A 17652-nucleotide genomic window follows, 5' to 3' on the forward strand; every position below is an offset into this window, starting at 1 on the left:
CTCAACATTTTTATATAAAACCGATGCCAGCTTCAAAAGCAAGATCAAAAACATCTAAATCTAAAAAAACTGATGCATGAGCCATGTGCTCAGGCCCCTATGCCTACAAAACAGTTGATCAAAATGGCTGAGGACTTAATTACCTTGATCAGGGGCTCCCAACCCCCCTTGCTAAGAGGCCTAGGCAAGACACTGATTATGAATCTTCAAATTAGATTTCTATTTCTTCTGATTTCTCTTCTAATTAGGGATTTTCTGTACCACCCTATGAGGATTCAGATGCAGAAGAATCCATCCCATCTGCATCTCCACCCGAGGATTATTCTTTTGGAGAAACCTTGCATACTTTAAGGGAACATTTTCATTGGGAGAGTCAGGATTTCTCTGAATCAAAAAAGAGGCGTATGGATTTCCTTCTTCCTCAGCACAGGCCTTTGGCTATACCTCCTGTATTAGACATTGTTGTGTTTTCGGAATCAAGCATGGCTCCTGGTTCCCTACCTCCGGCTCCTAGTAAGCCAGGCAGATATTACAGGGTTCCTGACTCCCACAAATTTCTATTCAAAAATCCTGCTGCTTATCCTGAGACTATCTGTTAGAGTCCCAAAGGTGTAAAGGCCTCAACAGCCAAAAATCCTACCCCCTCTGATAGAGATTCCAGGGCTCTGGATAGATGGGGAAAGAAGGTTTATACGTCTGCAACCTTGGCAATTAGGGACTTAAACTGCCAGTTTCATATGCTTAAATATCAACAGCATGTTATGGTCTTATTGAAACACAAGTGAAGATTTCTGATTGTGTGGAAAATAAAGAATTACAGGAATTATTGCATGCAGCATAACAGGTTGGAAAGCATACTTTGCAATGTATTTTTGATTCCTTGAAGGCCTCTTGCAGGGCTGCAGTTACTGGATCTGTGATTAAAAGGCATGCCTGGCTCAAGGAGCAAAATCTGCCTGATCATGTTAAAGCTAAATTGTTGGATGTCCTTTTACAGTATGATACTCTGGTAATAAGGCAGAAGAGGTTTTAAAGAAAATGGAAGACTAAGCTAAATCTATGCAAACTGTAAAAGATTTCTTACAAGTGCAGCCACCCAGATTCAGTAGGCACTGGCCTACTAAAAATTGGTCCTTTCCTGTGTCCAACAGAGCCTCTCAAGGCAAATCCAGGCTCTCAAAAGGCTCTAGATACCAATCACAGGGTTCTTGCAGGTCAAAGCAATGGGGTGCCCCCTCCTCCAAATCTGGAGGAAACAAAGCACAAACCCTACAGTAAGCAGTCTCAATGACTTCCCTCTACCATCACCAAGCACTTATCTTTTGGCAGCCCCCTTGGGGGGAAATTTAGCACTTCATGTTAAAAATTTGCAGTTAATTACCCAGGACAAGTGGCTATTAAACATAGTATCCTAGGGGTACAGATTTCATTTCCATACTTTGCCAATTCCTAACGGTTGTCCAGATCTGCCACAAAATCAATGGGCAGAGGCTCAGAAACAAGTTATGTCCCTCATGGATATGGGGGCTATTCAACCAGTGCCAGAACAGGAAAAAGGACAAGGTTTTTTTTCAAGTCTGTTCCTGGTACCCAGAAAAGACCATGCCTGGCGTCCAATACTGGACTTATCGAATTTGAACTCGTTCCTAGACATTCCAAAATTCAAAATGCTGACTATACAACAGCTACTGCCTATGCTGGGCAAGAACGCTTGGTTAGTGACTCTAGACTTAAGAGGCATACCTGCATATCCCAATAAGGGAATCATGCAGAAGATACCTCCGCTTCAAGTCAGGCTTTATGCATTACCAATTCTCTGCACTGCCCTTTGTAAAGACCCTGGGCGCAGAAGATAAGCCAAAGTGCCTGGCACCAGTAATTGCATTTTGCAGACAAAGAAGCATACAAATTTATCCTTTCTTGGACCACTGGCTCATTCAAGCAGAGAACAAAGACATTCTTCTTCAACATCTGGCATTTGTAAAAAGGCTTCTAACATTCCTAGGGTACACAGTAAACAAAAAGAAATCACAACTGGTACCCTCTCAAAAAATTACATTCCTGGGTGCAAGCTTGAATACAACTGCCCAGATAGCTTACCTTACGCCAGACAAAGGCAACTGACTATATACTTCAAACAGATGGCAACAAAAACCCAGTTATCTGCAAGACAAATTCCGCAGGCTTTTGGGTTCATGGCATCCTGCATTCTACTAATTCCATATGCAAGACTGCATATGAGGAAACTTCAATGGTACCTAAAAAGTTTATGGAGTCAACATTGTCACAGTCTGGAAACAATGATTCCTTTCATTCCCTGCCTACAACAGGAGTTTCTTTGGTGGGCAGAGACATGTCACCAAAACAAGGGACTGTCATTCACTCTACCCCCTGCCACCCAAAGCAACTACAGATGCATCAGACTATGTTTGGGGTGGGGGCACCTGGCGGGGAGATCCATTCAGGGCATATGGAGCCCAAAACAAATGCATCTGCTTATCAGCCAGAAAGAAATGTTAGCTGTTCAGAATGCCCTGACAGCTTTCAAGGATTTACTTCATCCAGGACAACTACTGATAGACGGACAACATCATGGTTATGTGGTACATAAACAAGCAGGGGGGGTACACATTCATGCCCCCTTTGCAGACTAGCCATGGCATTGTGGAGCACAGCCTTGACTTACCAAGTACATCTTCAAGCTCAATTCCTGCCAGGAAAACAAAATACTCTGGCATACGACCTAAGCAGAAATCTTATGGACCCGCACGAATGGAAACTGGATCCACAAGTCTTAAGCATGGTAACACAGAAATGGGCGAGCCCAGACATAGATTTATTTGCCTTTCCCCAAAATTATCAACTGGACAAATTCTGCACAAGGACTCATCACAGCAAGCATGGAAAGTGGATGCTCTATCCTTCAGTTGGAAAAACCTATCAGTCTACGCCTTTCCCCCTCTGCCTCTACTCTCCAAGGTCTTACTAAAGGTCAGACAGGAAAAACCAAAAATAATCCTAATTGCTCCGGACTGGCCTCGCCAGCACTGGTACCCAATTCTAAGGAATATCTCTCAACTCCCTCTTTGGCACTTGCCTCAAATACCTCATCTACTGTCTCAGCAGAACAATCAAATTCTGCACACTCCGCTCCAAACTCTGAACCTGGCAGCATGGCTGATCATGTAATTATTCAAACAACACCTCTCAGTAAATCTGTTATGGATGTCATTTTGGAAGCCAGAAGGCCTAGTACTGGAAAATCTTATGCTGATAAATGGAATAGATTCTGTGCTTGGAACCAAGCACAAGGAATGGACACAGCAAAACCAAATATCCCTCAAATTTTACATTACCTGACTGAGATGCTTGACAAGGGCCTGTCCTTCTCTTCAATAAAAATCCATGCCTCTGCCATCTCGGCTCATTACAAGATGGAGCCTCCCATCTTTTCTCATCCTCTGCTAAAACAGTATCTTAGAGGGGCCAAAAATTTAAGGCCTCCCAGAAGATCACCAACTCCTGCATGGGACCTCAATTTTGTGCTGGAAATACTCACCCTGCCTCCATTTGAACCAGCAACTACTGCAGATATAAAGTTTTTATCTTGGAAAACAGCTTTCCTTTTGGCAGTCACTTCAGCAAGAAGGGTTTCAGAACTACAGGCTCTCATGGCCGTGGAGCCTTTTATTACATTTTACCCGGACAGGGTGTCCCTCAGGACCAATCCTTCCTTTATGGCTAAGGTGGTATCCAGTGTGGCTGTTAACCAAACTATTCACCTGCCAACATTTTACCCAAATCCGCAGAACAAGGGGGAGCGGATTCTGCATTCATTGGACGTACACAGACAACTAAGATTCTACTTAAGCAGGACCAAATCTCTAAGAAAGAAAAAGGTCTGAGCAACTACTGGTGGCATTTGCTTCAGGGTCAGAGGGGAAGGCTATATCAAAGCAGACTATTTCTAAGTGGATAAGCCACTGCATTCGTTTCTGCTACTTGCATCATGGTAAACCTGTACCCAAGGGAATCAGGTCACATTCCACCAGCGCTGCCTCTACCTCAGCAGCCTTTCTCAGAGGAGTTTCAACAAAAGACATTCTAGAAGCTGCTACTTGGAGCTCTGTTCTTACCTTCACAAAGCATTATCATTTGCCTCTCTTCTCTAAATCTAGGGCAGGCTTTGCCACTGCAGTTCTGCAGGGCTTTATAGCTGCTCCTAATGCTATTTAGTTCCATCCTCCCAGCCATAGCTTTGGGATTCTACCCAAATGTAATGACTGCAGCAGTGAAACACGAAGAACATAGTACAGCTGTGTACACTTACCATAAATGTAGATGTTCGAGTGTATTCACTGTTGCAGTTCGGGTTACCCACCCGCCATCCCCCTTTTCTATAACGTCTCTTTCCTTCACTATATTCTAAAGCCTTTGTGGTGTATTTGCTTTTAGATGAAGGTAAAGTTTATGTTGCTAAAAGTGCCTTTTTTTTTTTTTTTTTTTGCTCCTTATTTGGGGGGCACCTGACATCTGGGGCAAGAAAAATTGAATAAAATGGCGTTGGATGCATGTTTTATACCCCTGACGACCTGACATCATGGAAGAGGAGACAGCAACCGACGCAGGATCCAAGACTTTGTTATTCAGGCCGAATGAGGGCAACCTGCCAGATCACACATTGGTTTGAAGCAAGGCTTAAAGCAGGGGTCTCCAGCCTTTTTTGGTTAGGGGACACTTACCATATGGTTAAGGGCCAGTTACCATTATTTGTCAAGGTTTTGGTGGACAACATTACCATGGCTAACATGTATCTGTCCATTAAAAATGAGGGCCTGGTAAAATACTTTGGTTGTCAGGATTGTGGCCCTAGGGCCATTTGTTGGACACCCCTGTCTTAACGGAAAAAGCACATGAATATAAAAGAATATTGTAGTTGTAGCCAAAGAAGCCTTTAAGTAGACTTAATAGGCTTGGGCTTTGCATATACTTATGGACAGTGCAGCTATAGTGGAATTTGGCAAAACTGAGGGGGAAGCCTTTCTTACTAATTGAGCAGGATGGCCTTGGAGGAATGAAACCTTACCCAGAAGCCATGGATGACTCTGGACATGTTTCATCCCATCCCAGGAGAATATCTTGGCAGAGCAGAGGCAGACCCAATGGATGTATGATGAGGCAACGCACATTTCTGGGTTTGGTCCACTGGTGGTGTGTGTTTGAAGCAGATTTTTTGCTTTTCCAGAAGCTGGAAAGCAAAGCACTTTGAATGAGGGTAGCAAGAATAGGGCCTGGACAATGGATGCATTTCTCTGTCAGGTGGGCATATCTATTTTTGCACACTTTTCCTGCATCCCCTTGGCCTTTTTGTGTAATCCAGGTTAGAGGAGGACTGGCCAGAAATGCTTCTTGGCACCCTTTTTACAAACATTGCGCTGGTTGTCTGTCCTAGTGAGCATGGTAAGAATGGGTCCTGTTCCACTGCCTCTGCATGTTAACCTTTTAAATCAACAGGGATTCACTTTTACACCCCAGCCAGAAGACCCTAAGGATGATAGCTTTGATTTTGCACTCTCCCCACTTACCCATACTTTTCTAAGGATACATTTGGTTTTCTCAGGGTGATTAGGAAATGAAGAGTAAGGATATTGTGCCTAACAAAGTGGAAGAGTGAGCTCCCGTGGACCTTAACCAGTGTTCATTGCTGTCTGTCCTCCAGTACGTAACACTCTGATTTACAAACCTGGATTATCTGTTGTTTCATTAAAAGTACATGTGCTAACCGTGTCTGCCTACGAAGTGATTCCCATGTCACCATTCCTCAAAGCACCTACACCAAAGATCTCTCCCTTGAAAGTGGTCTCTCCACCATGGGACTTAATGTTTTGTAAAAGTTAATAACACCATTTGAGACTGCGGCTCCAGCTCCCTTCAGGTACTTGACTTGGAAGGTTGCCATCTTTGTGGCTATTTCGTCTGCTAGGAGAGTTGTTGGTTCAAGAGATTGCGCAAATTAACATTTTTGTTCTTTAAGCACAAGGACAGGCTAACCCTGTAGTGTAACCAAATGGCATGCTGTTGACATCTGTCTAAATCAGTGTTCTACCCCAAGCCACAAAACAAGGAGGGGAAGGAATTTTGCACACCCTGGATGTGCATAAACAATTAGAATGTTAACCTATAAATGAGTAAATAAATGAATATGTCAGATCAGTTATCCACTGCATTTATGAAGTTTAGTGAAGGTATATCTGTTTCTAACCAGAATATTTAAAAATGGCTAGCTGACCAAATTTCTGTTCCTTCAACTGTACTAGGGTATATGAAGACGTACTCCACTAGAGCAACAGTAGTCACTATGGCTTTCCTTTGGAGTGGGGGAGGTCTGCACACAAGCTACTTTGAAAAGCAGCTACTTGGTCATCTGTCCATATAATCTCTAAGCGTTATAACTTGAAACTTTTCTAGTGACAGGGAAGGATTTGCTGTGGTTATCCTACAAGGAGAGATGCAACTCCTACCTGCACAGGACCTATCACTCAAATGCTTATAAACTTCCCAAAGTCAGCAATACTGCAATAGTGAGCAATATGATGAATATAACACAGAGGTGTGGTGAAGTTGAAGTGCATTCAGTCTTCCAGTATTGTTTTCCTCCCTCTGCCTGTGTATTTTTAATACAGCATTTGTGTAGTTTTCATGGGTACCCAGTCACATTAATTTGCAGTTTCACTCTATCCTAACTTGCCAGTTTTTTAGTTAGGGAGTGGAGGGGGATCCCTGGGGGGGAAATGTGGGTTCTTCTGCTTGGGCTTCTAAACCTAGGAGCATTTGCATGCTAGGCAGCTAGTGCTGTTATGTCTACCAAACCCCTCTTCTCATATGGAAAAAGAGCTAAGAGCACAGACCGACCACCTCCTTATTCCACAGGCATGTTGATGTCCAGGTTGAGAGTTCATCTACGTTGTCAAGAGGGCAAGTGTAGAAATCTCTCGACACTGAGTGAGACATCAGGCCTTCTACATCAGAAATTCCAAAAAGTCAGCAAAACTGCAGTAGTGAACATAGTAGAACATCTGCACCTTGAGTTCCTACACAAGTGTATTTCCCAAAGCTTCTCAAAAACAGCTGTTGCCAGTGCAGCCTTGACCTTACCATGTATTGACTTTTGGAAACCCTGTCTTTACATTAAGTTTCTGTCAGATAGCCATTCTCGTATCAGTTTAAAACAGAATCCCAGCATTTGTATTTGGTACTTAAGAATACAGGATGCTTAGTTTTCTTGGATTTCATTCAAGAGTAGGTTAAATTTAAGCACCCATAAATTAAAAATGGATTGTACTGCCATCTTTAGCACTGTTTTGTCATGGTGTATCCTTACAATGAGGCCATGATCCCTGGATTCTGTACTGTTTGCTGCTTTTAGTAACTGTACCTTCAAATCTTTGAAACTCTCTGGTGTTCTGTACTACATAAGCCTTCTTTCAAAAATAGCCTTCACAAACCTCTAGGAGGTGTTTTAACTATAAACTTTCATGTTTTAGCCAATAAAAAGTTATCCATTTGCTTTTTTTTTTTTTTTTACTTTGTTCTAGAACATTAATCTTCTAACTTCATTTGCATTTGTGGGAAGATTGCTTATTACTGGAAGGTCTTAGCATCATTTACACATTATACTGCACTTCTGTCTCCATAATACAATTACTTGAGAAAGCTAGCTGTATTTTTTAAAATGCCTTTGAGTTATTACTTGTGACATAGGCAAACTTACATTTATATAAAAGTAATCAAACCGTATTAACAAGTTTACAGTTACAAACCTTATTATAGATTACATATGTTGTCATATGTAATCAAAGCAACACTACATAAGTTGTTCAAATCCTGTTTTCTCATAAACCTTGTTCCTCTCCAAACATTGTATTGTTTCCACAATATCTATTTTTTTTCTGTGAAATGTACTCCTCCCCTTTTCTAAGGTTCCCACTTTGTTCTTTTATCTCTGTTAAAATATTCACAAGTTCAAGTATAGCTGGATTAGGTTATGATTTCCATTTTCCTAGTAATTTTTTGGCAGCCACCAGAAATAACTTCAAGCCTTACTTGTGTCTAAACATTTCAGATCCTGTATACTAACTCTGTAAAACAATCTCCTTAATTCCATTCGTTTGCCCAATATTCCTGATAAAGTACGTTCCCGATAGAGTACTTTGTTCATAGGTAGGTACTAGGCTATCGGCCCAAGGGCCTACATAAGGCTAGCCAACAAGGTTCCATGGCTTACACCACCCAAGAAAGTTATTTTCCTGTGCCACTGTCCAGCAGAGAGACAGAAGTGTTCCACAGGGTGCATTTCCTATTTCCCATCCACTCATCAAGATGTTTCTTGAAAAGTGCTAATGAAGAACTTTGCTTGACATAGATGGGTAGCTTGTTCCAGTGTATAGGAAGTCTCTGGGACAGGAATTTATCCCTCCAGCATGTCCTGTTTATTGTGGGGACAAGGTTTAGGTCCCTAGAGTGTGTAGCTCGGAGGGATTGGGATTTCTTTAGGTGTAGCATGTCCAACAGCACTGGGTTTGACATAGCTTTGTATGTTGGGCAGAAATCACCTCGAAGTAGGCAATATTCTACGGAGTAAAGCTGGAGTTGTAGGGAATTTTTAAAATATGTCAACTTGTACTCTGAACATATGCTCCCAGGCACCTCTTTTTCCACATTATACCTTCAACATTTGCCATGTACCCTAGGAAAGATTCTTTGGCATCTGCTTAGGGTATAAAAGTATCTATGCAAGCATTTCCAGACAAAAATTCCTTAAATCTTCTTGATTTTGTTGCAGGTCTGTGAGCCATACATATGTCCTCACATTGTTTCTTTGGGAAAAGGCATTAAAAATGCAATTCACAATCTTTTATGATGTTTTCTGATATAGTTACTGGCAATATTTTATATGCCCTACTAATTTATCCTTTTTTTAACAGTAGTTTGTTCTAGATTCAGTTAAAAACTCAAGCAGTGCAAGTCTTTCATTTAGGATCTCCATATCCTTTTCTCTTTCCCTTCCCTATCAGAGATTGATGTCAGAGTATAATCAATCACTAGCCTGCACTCTAATTGCTTTCATGGCTTCTTCCCATTCTGTTACCTTTCCCTGTCTATTTGTTCTCAATACCTTTTTTTATTTGCCATTTTCCTCCAGTAAATTTGAGCCCCCTCTTGATGTTCTCTGGACACCTAATTGCAGTCATGTCTATTGACAGAATCTCCTTTCTCCAATCCCATGTTGGCTTAGTTGGTGTTACTTACTGCTGTTTTATGAATATAATAGTCTGTATGATTGTTCTTAAGGATCTGCATCTACAATCCCATTCCTTCCTTGTTTCTTGAATTATCCCTCCCACTTCATCATTTTCCCTTTCCTCTTTGAATTTTAGCTTTCTGCTTTTGTTATGTACAAGATCCTAAACTCTGCTGCTCTAAAATATCTTTTCAAATCAGGTAGTTCTAAACCTCCTTGTTCTGTTGGGAGGAATAAGTCCACTTGACTCTTTCCCTCTTCCCCGTCCAAATAAAATCACTCAACTCTTTAAATACTATCCACAACTTCTCTGGTGGATAAAAATATGCCTGTGTATAAACCTAAAGGGACTAAAACATTTTTACTGATTGTATCTTGCTTTCCATATCAATAGGCAAGACCTTCCAATTCCCCCGTTTTTGTATTTTCTTTTTAGTCTCTTCTCACATATCCTTAGCTGCCATAACCGAATAATTTTTTATCCATACTCCTAAATACTTTAATTTGATCATGTCCTCACAAATATGAATATTGCTGATCCAGTCCATGTGTGGGTGCATAGTTTATAGCTATAGCTTTTGTTTTATCTTCATTAATTTTGTATCCTGGAAAAAAAACTGGATCTGTCTCAGAATACTACACAACACTGAGATGTCCTTTTCTGGTTCCATCACGTACAAAATAACTTCAGCTGCAAATAAAGCCAACTTTTCAAACACATTGGTCCATATCTGTCAGTTTTTGTATCATCTTTGCCATTCTGTAAGCCTCTCTAAACATAAACACTTTATAATCATGGTATAAAATTGAAATGGGCCTGTATGAAGCTGGATCACATTGGCCTTTAGGTATTACAACCATGACAGTTTTTTTCCTGGATGTTGGTGCCTCCCCTCCTTTTAAAATACAGTTAAACAAAACTTTTCAAATCTTTAGCATTTTAATCTCTCTTGGCTTCCAAACTTCCATTGGAATACCATCTATTCCTGGAGACTTTCCTCATCACCTTCTGTCTTAACTGTTAGAGATACATGTGGTAAAACAACTAACTAGCATATTTAAGTTTTCCATAAATGCTTTTATTTGTACTTTTCTTTTTATTTCCCTACTTCTCTGCATTACGCAATTTTTAAAATAAAATTTTCTAAATATCTCTCTCTATCCTACAGGATCTCTGGTTATTTTATGTTTGACAACAAACCGTTCTACTATCTTAGTCATTGTACCAAAATATTTTCGACTTTGCTGTTATTTTTTGGTAACTCCAATCTTTATGAACTCGTACACATTATCCAGGTACTCCCTTATTTTCTCGCTAGCGAGCTGCAATTGCACCTCTTCTTGTTTTGTGATATTCCCCTTATTTTGTAGTACCTTAACCTTTGTCAGCCCCTGTTAAATTCTTATTTCTTAATCCGACATCTTTTTATCTACCCTGTTTTTAAAGTCACTTTCATTTTATCCCACTCACTACCTATAACTTCTGGAGTATTTTTCTATCTTCCCTAATAACTCCCTGATAATTTTCCACTACCCATTCCTTAGCTCACTGTTTAGCAGTTCGGTGGGGAAGTGGCATTGTTTCCTCTTTGCTTCATTATCCTGCATTTTTACCTTGGTAATTACTGGAGCATGATCTGAAATTGTCATTGGATATGTATCAAAGTTCTTAATTAAATGCACGTGTTCCTGTGAAATATAATTTCTGTCTAGCCTACACCAGTTATTGTACCTTGTGGAATAATGTGTAAATTCTCTCAGTTCCTACTACTGAATTCACATTTTGCATACCAAATATTTTCATAAATGTCTTCAGAATTCTGTACTCTTGTTACATTTCCATTGTAGGCCACCCAGATACACCCTTATTGTTGCAGATCAAATTCCAGTCCCCCATCTATAAGTAATATAAAATGCTGAAAGTTGATTATATTTCTCCCAACTTTTTATAATGCTTATAATAGGAGTTTTAAGTGGAATATAAATCCATACCAGCGTAATCAAGTATTCTTTCATTTTCTGTGTATACCTTTGAGACTGTTCGCATTCCAAGATAATATGGGACATGTCACCATTATGCTTTTTTAAATGTCTATTTCCAGTTTTTGTGATAAATGCACCCATTAATGTTTGGCAGGTTAATCATTTTATATTGACATTGGAACATATGTCACTTTTTTTGTTTTAATAAAAAATCTCAAACAAAAAAAAAAAAAAGAGACCCGCCAGAACTCCCCATAACCTGTTAACTCCGTAAACACACACACACACACCTCATGTACGTCTTCAAGTAATGAAGTTTAACTCTCCTAATAGGAGTATTTGTGCCTAATAGATAGCTGTTAACATAGGCCCTAATTTACCTGAAATTGAGGTTATTTATGCTAGGATGCGTGTTACCTGCAGTGCCTTTTTAAATCTGTATTTTTCTCCCCTCATGTGAAAACATCATACATGCTTTTAGAAATCATTAACTTTTAGCCTTGAAGCAACCAGTATCCTGTCTTTTATTGTCCTGTTATCAGCTTGTCTTCATGGAAACATGGGAGAGAGAAAAATCAAATTGTAGTCCTCCTCCTCCTCATCCACAGAAACTGAAACATTTATTGCCGAAGAAAAGCTTTTCATTATATTTGCTGTTCTCATATTAACTTGCTTTTACTTAAAATGTGTTAATAGATTAAGCCAAGGGTCTTAATCCAGACATTCACCTATGCAAAAGTAAGAGAAGGAATACCATTTCTACGCATATTATCTGTGTACTTTTAGACCCCATCCCCACCTCAGCAACGGAAGATTAGTGTATTAACTTAAACATGGTTTTGTCTAGAGTTTCCTCTTTTTTGCACCGTAATGCCTACGTTTCTTAATACAAAAAAAAAAAAAAAGAAAAGTGAGAAGAGGAAAAAAAAGATATCTGTGTACTTAGTAACTTTTTCATGTACAAAAACAGCTGAAAATACTTTTACATTGTGAAAAGTCATAGGTGACACCAAAAAAGGATGAAACTCCCACTAAATTGACCATGCAAGTAAGAGGACTAAGTCCAGTGAAAAAAATTTTGAGATAAAGATAGCGTCCCAGGCTAAGGGCAGACATAAGGTTTTCTTTAACTGTGTTTGAAACCTTAAAAAGGCAAGCAGTCTCTGTGGTATCCCAAAAGTCTCAAAACAACCCACTAAACAAGTATAGTGGGTCCAAAAACAAAACAGTGTAAGAAACTTCTCTGTGTGGAAGATTTTCAGTCTATATAGCTCTAGTTACACTGTATATTAATCAGATCAGACAATAGTAGTAGAAGTACTGAACTTAAACTTGTCTTAAGTAAAATATATATATATATAATTGTACAGAATTACTAAGTATTCAAAAGTAATCCAAGCAAGGCAGGCAGTCTGTTTCCGGTCGAAAATCCTTTATTAAGTACACAGATTTTCGACAGAGAACAGACTGCGCCTGCCTTGCTTGGATTACTTTCGAATACTTAGTAATTCTGTACAAGTATATATTTTTTATTATTTTTTTGACTTAAGATAAGTTTAAGTTCGCTACTTCTACTACTGTTGTCTGATCTGATTAATATATAGTGATTAACTAGAGAAAACCTTAAAAAGGCAGTACACCACAATGAGATGAACCGTTGGTAAATGGAACCATGCTTACAGAACTGGGAGATGTAGCAAATCTTCTGGCTGACAAATTCTGCTTCATCTTTAACCCCCTCTCACCCCCCCCCCCCCCCCGGAAATGCTTTCTAATGTAACACCTCCAACTGTTATTAGCTGTGCTAAAAGGCCAAGAATACAGCTTCATTGGACCCATATAATAATCCTAGGATGTCTAGTCTAGTCTGACTAGTCTCGTATGAAAAGTCATGGAAAGAATTATGGAAATAATTAACAGTGACATATTAAACCCTCAGACACTGGACCCATCCCAATTTGGTTTTGTCAAAGGCAGGTTATGTCTACCAACCTGGTGGACTTCTTTGAAATGGTCATCAAGGCAATGGATGAGGGCAAAATGGTGCATATTGCCTACGATGACCTAAGTAAGGCATTTGATATAATACCCCCACTCTGGAATTGTAAACAAACTCTGGAATTAGGCATAAACCCATGTGTAACTCCCTGGTTAGCTAGCTGGCTCACAGACAAGACCAAAGAAGTTGGGATTGGAGAGACCACCTCTATAAAGAGGCCATACACCAGTGGAATCCCCTAGGGTTCTGTGGTAGGTCTGATCCTCCTTGGCATCTATTTTGTGGAGTTTAAAGCCAATGTTAAGGGCCTCTGGCTTACCAAGTTTGCAGATGATTGCAAGCTAGAAGCAATCATAGAGTACCCCACCCTCCCAAAAAAAAATTACTAACATCTTAAAGAAAGATCTAAAACAGATAAATAATTGGTACCAAAACCACAGCTTAAAACTCTATGCCAACAAATGCATAATAGCACATTTTAGGAAGTCTGCCACTCAGGGGAAACTGCCTCATTGATATAACACCAGTAAAAGTAGACACAGTAGTCAAGAATTTGGGGGCAAATGTAGATAGATGCATGTTGCCCAGAAGCTAGGTTACTAGGTGGTAAACTCATCCTGTCATTTAACTTGCAAGTAAGGACATGGCATCTAGGCCCAGGGAAGTCATTGTGCTACTGTACTCTGTCCTCCTCAGACCCACCATTGAGTATAATGCCTTCTTCAGTATGTTATCAGACACCAGTCGCATGCAACAACTGGAACTTCAACAGAGGCTCCTCACAAAAAAGAATACAGGGCATAAAGACAATGCACTAGGCTGATCATCTCAAAGCCCTATCTGTATAATCTTTTTTCTACAGACTGCTGAGATGCAATTTATGCCTGTCATACCATCCTTGGATCCTGCTCTGATGGTCTTTTTGTATATCCACAAGATGAACAGCCCCATACTATTATATATAAGGATTTAAACTTTACTTGCAACTTAAATAAGACTTGTTTGGGTGCTAGCTATGCATCTTGGAGTGTTTCCATTCTCCGGAACAAGTATCCCATCCACATGAAGCAGAACCTTTCCCTAATCATATTCAAACACACCCAGTGTCCGTGAATAGGGAAATTGGAAATTCACCCCTGGTGTGACACTTGTCTCAGGACAGAGGTAGCTGTTAAGTCATGCTCTAAATAATACTTCCTTAAAATAACCTGTAAGGCAGAATAAGTTGTGGGATATATTTGGGTTGCATGGTTAGGCTTATAAAGGGTCCAGTGGTCATTTAGCCTAGTATACACCTATGAACCTCTTCACTGAAGTTCTCTCCCTTTTTTGTCTCTCTTGCACATTGTAAATAACTGCACCAATAGGTAAATAACTCTGTACATGATATAAATAGTTGTAATTGTCAAGTATGTTTCTTGTAAACAGTGCACTTTCACATATTTGATTTAATGCAGATTGTGCATATTACATAAAGCGGTTCTATTATCGTTGTAGAGTTAGTTTCTCTAAGATAAGACCAAGTACAGTACTAAGACTCAGTGGTACTACCTGCTTAACAGATTTTTAATGAGGTGACCCTTTTGAGGCTATATCTGGTAACCACTTCCCATCTTGAAGGCAGGCCACTGTTGTCTGTAGCAAGAGGGTGGGGCTTGGTTGGGCAGACATGGTGATACATCTATCATCACTTCTCACCCCGTCCCAGTTAACACTTCTGTTTCTCTGTGTATCTAAGAATCCCTGCTCTCATTAGTTGCAAATGTGATGCCCCAATCTTGGCTTTCAGTCTTGAATGGAAAGAGGTCAGTCTTACAAGGCAAGTACATAAAGTGAGCTTGGATTTTACCAGTCCATTCAGGTAAGGGGAATGAATGGATATTTTGATGTTAAGGAAGGGAGCTCAGCAGGAAAGAGGGACATGGATACCTAGTATTCAAGCTTTTGCTCTTGCACATGCATATATTCATTAGAATAACTTTAAAATATTGATCAACTAGAGCAGCAACTAATCTGAGCCAGTTTAAAAAAATGGGAAAATAAAAGTACAGTTTAATTTAGTATTGAAGCAAGAGTGCTATATTTTTACCTCTCTGCATTAGCTGTCTTTTGCTCTTGTTGCAGAATCCACAAGAAAAGTTTATGAGAAAAGACTCCAGAAGTTATTAGAAGAAGAACCAGCAGTGAAATCCTCAAAGTCTGTTCAAGTACTCCAGTCTGCAGAAGAAAGCAAACAAAATGGAAGCAGTGATTCTGACCACTATAGTGACAATGAAGAAGGTACTGTTGCATTTCTCCTTAGGCATTGTAGAGGCAGCTCAATTTTCATTGTAGTGCTTTCCATGCTCCAAATATGTCATCTTTTCATTTTAAGGGGCAGTTAACCTAAACCCAGCATTTTATTTCACCAGAATGTATTTTCTTCTTTACAGAATGATCCCCATACCTTTGCATATTAAAACAGTATTACTTAGCGTTTTTTCTTCTGTGGTATTTCTGTCCTTGTCAGCTTCCTCAGTGCATACCATACCCTTTACAAGCTTGCCTCAGTTACTCTAAAATTATTTTGTTACATCTGAAAGTTTCTTATCACACCCAGTGGGGTCATAAAAATATTTTGGCTCTGAGGATTCGCATCTTTTTTTTTTTTGTGCTGTCATTTACAGCTACTTTTCCCTCCCTTGGGGTTGTACACCTGTAGAGTCTTGTAGTCTTAAGTTGAAGAAAAAACCTGGTAATTGCTAAGAGCGTCTTCTCTAGTTGCCCAGAATTTGCATGCTAGGAAATAAGACAGTATAACAGGAAAGATTAGTTGTGTCCCTCACAGTGCATTATGGGGAAAAGTAGCTTCCTAAGAAAATAAAATTATGTTGGGTTTTCTGCCTCGTCAAAGGCATTCAGGATTAGGGTAAAAATACAGATGTCCTTCAAGGATGCATCTGCAGTCCTTACAAATGGGTTGTCCTGTCGTCAGGCAGCCCTTCGGTCGGCCGGATTCCAAAGTCTGGGTCTGGCCTCGGCTGGTGTCGCACTTCACCCGACGTCATAGCTGCAGTTATTCGGGTATAAAGGCATCAGCCGACGCCATTTTCCTCAGTCTTTCTTGCCGCGTGGCGCCCGAAGCAGAAGCTGTTCGCAAGTGCCGGTCGGTCAGAACCAAAGATTACTACTACCGAATACTACTTCGAAGACTTCTAAAAAGCTAAGTACCCCGTTGGGGACTCTTTCTTGCCTCAGCCAATGTCAGAAAAAGTGAATAACTGTTTAACTTGTGGGAAACAAATACCTCATAAAGATTTCCACTCTTACTGCTTACCCTGTTTAGGCCCAGACCACGACGTAGCAGCTTGTCTAGCCTGTGCTTCTTTTAACCGGCGGACGCTTAGACGTCGGTCTGAATTTGCTGAGGAGTTTTTCGGCTCCAATTTCGCTTATATTATGCCGTCGAATTCTCCGACTACGCAAATGTCTAAAAAACGCAAGGAAAAGGACCGACACTCGCGGTCCACGGTTTCGGCCGAAACCGCGGTTAAGCCAACCGCGAGTGTCTCGGTTTCGGCTGAAACCGAGCAAGCGGTTCTTCCTTCAGCCGAAAACTTACCTTCTACCGAGGCCTCTTCCAACCTGGTGGAGTCGGCCTCTGAAATCCCACCTGCTGTTGCAGTTTCTCAGGAACTATCTGACACTATTCCCTTGGATATTTCAACCCCTGCACGTGGAGCTGCTAGGCCTCCTGCAGCCATGTCCATTAAGGCCTTTGCCAGGGCTAAAGCAGCTAAGACTACTAAAACTGTGCCTGCTAAGCCCCCCTCTCACAGGCCTAGCTCTAGTTCACAAATGCTTAGTTTAGCAGAGGATCTCATTTCTTTAATCCGGGGATCCCAACATCATCCAGACAGGGCCTCTCAGCCTCCTCCAGAGAAGAGGCCTAGAGCAGTGCCCCCTCAGCCTATTTCCACAGATGATTCCTCTGATGTTTCAGATGATACAGACCCTCCAGAGGCCCCTTTCTCCCCTTATGAAGACTCTGATGCTGAAGAGTCCATCCCTTCTGCCTCTCCGCCTGAGGAATTTTCCTTTGGGGAAACCTTGCATGCTATGAGGGAACAATTTCAGTGGCAGGGCCAGGTTTTTTCAGACTCCAGAAAAAGGCTTAGAACCTTTCTGCATTTACCACAACATAGGCCTTTAGCCATACCTCCAGTTCTTTCTGTTGTAGATGATGCATTTAATGATGCTTGTACTGCTCCTGATTCTCTACCTCCGGCCCCTGCTAAGCCTGATAGATACTACAGGGTCCCGGACACGCATTACCATTTGTATAAGGCTCCTTTTGCAGATCCCGAGACTATCTCCCAAGGGCCTAAGG

At 40.6% G+C, this 17652-nt stretch overlaps 1 protein-coding gene across 3 annotated transcripts in view; it reads left to right on the forward strand.

Annotated features, from left to right (window-relative positions):
- TMPO (thymopoietin) overlaps nucleotides 1-17652 on the forward strand; it is a 1066167-nt gene that overhangs the window by 353184 nt on the left and 695331 nt on the right. For all 3 annotated transcript variants that reach the window (XM_044087819.1, XM_044087820.1, XM_044087821.1), the window contains exon 3: nucleotides 15408-15563. In XM_044087819.1, coding sequence (XP_043943754.1) covers nucleotides 15408-15563 — 156 coding nt within the window. The remainder of the gene's footprint in view (nucleotides 1-15407; nucleotides 15564-17652) is intronic.

The sequence above is a fragment of the Protopterus annectens genome, chromosome 11.part0 (assembly GCF_019279795.1).
Source record: "Protopterus annectens isolate FY-2018-M chromosome 11.part0, PAN1.0, whole genome shotgun sequence".
Classification (NCBI taxonomy): Eukaryota; Metazoa; Chordata; order Ceratodontiformes; family Protopteridae; genus Protopterus; species Protopterus annectens.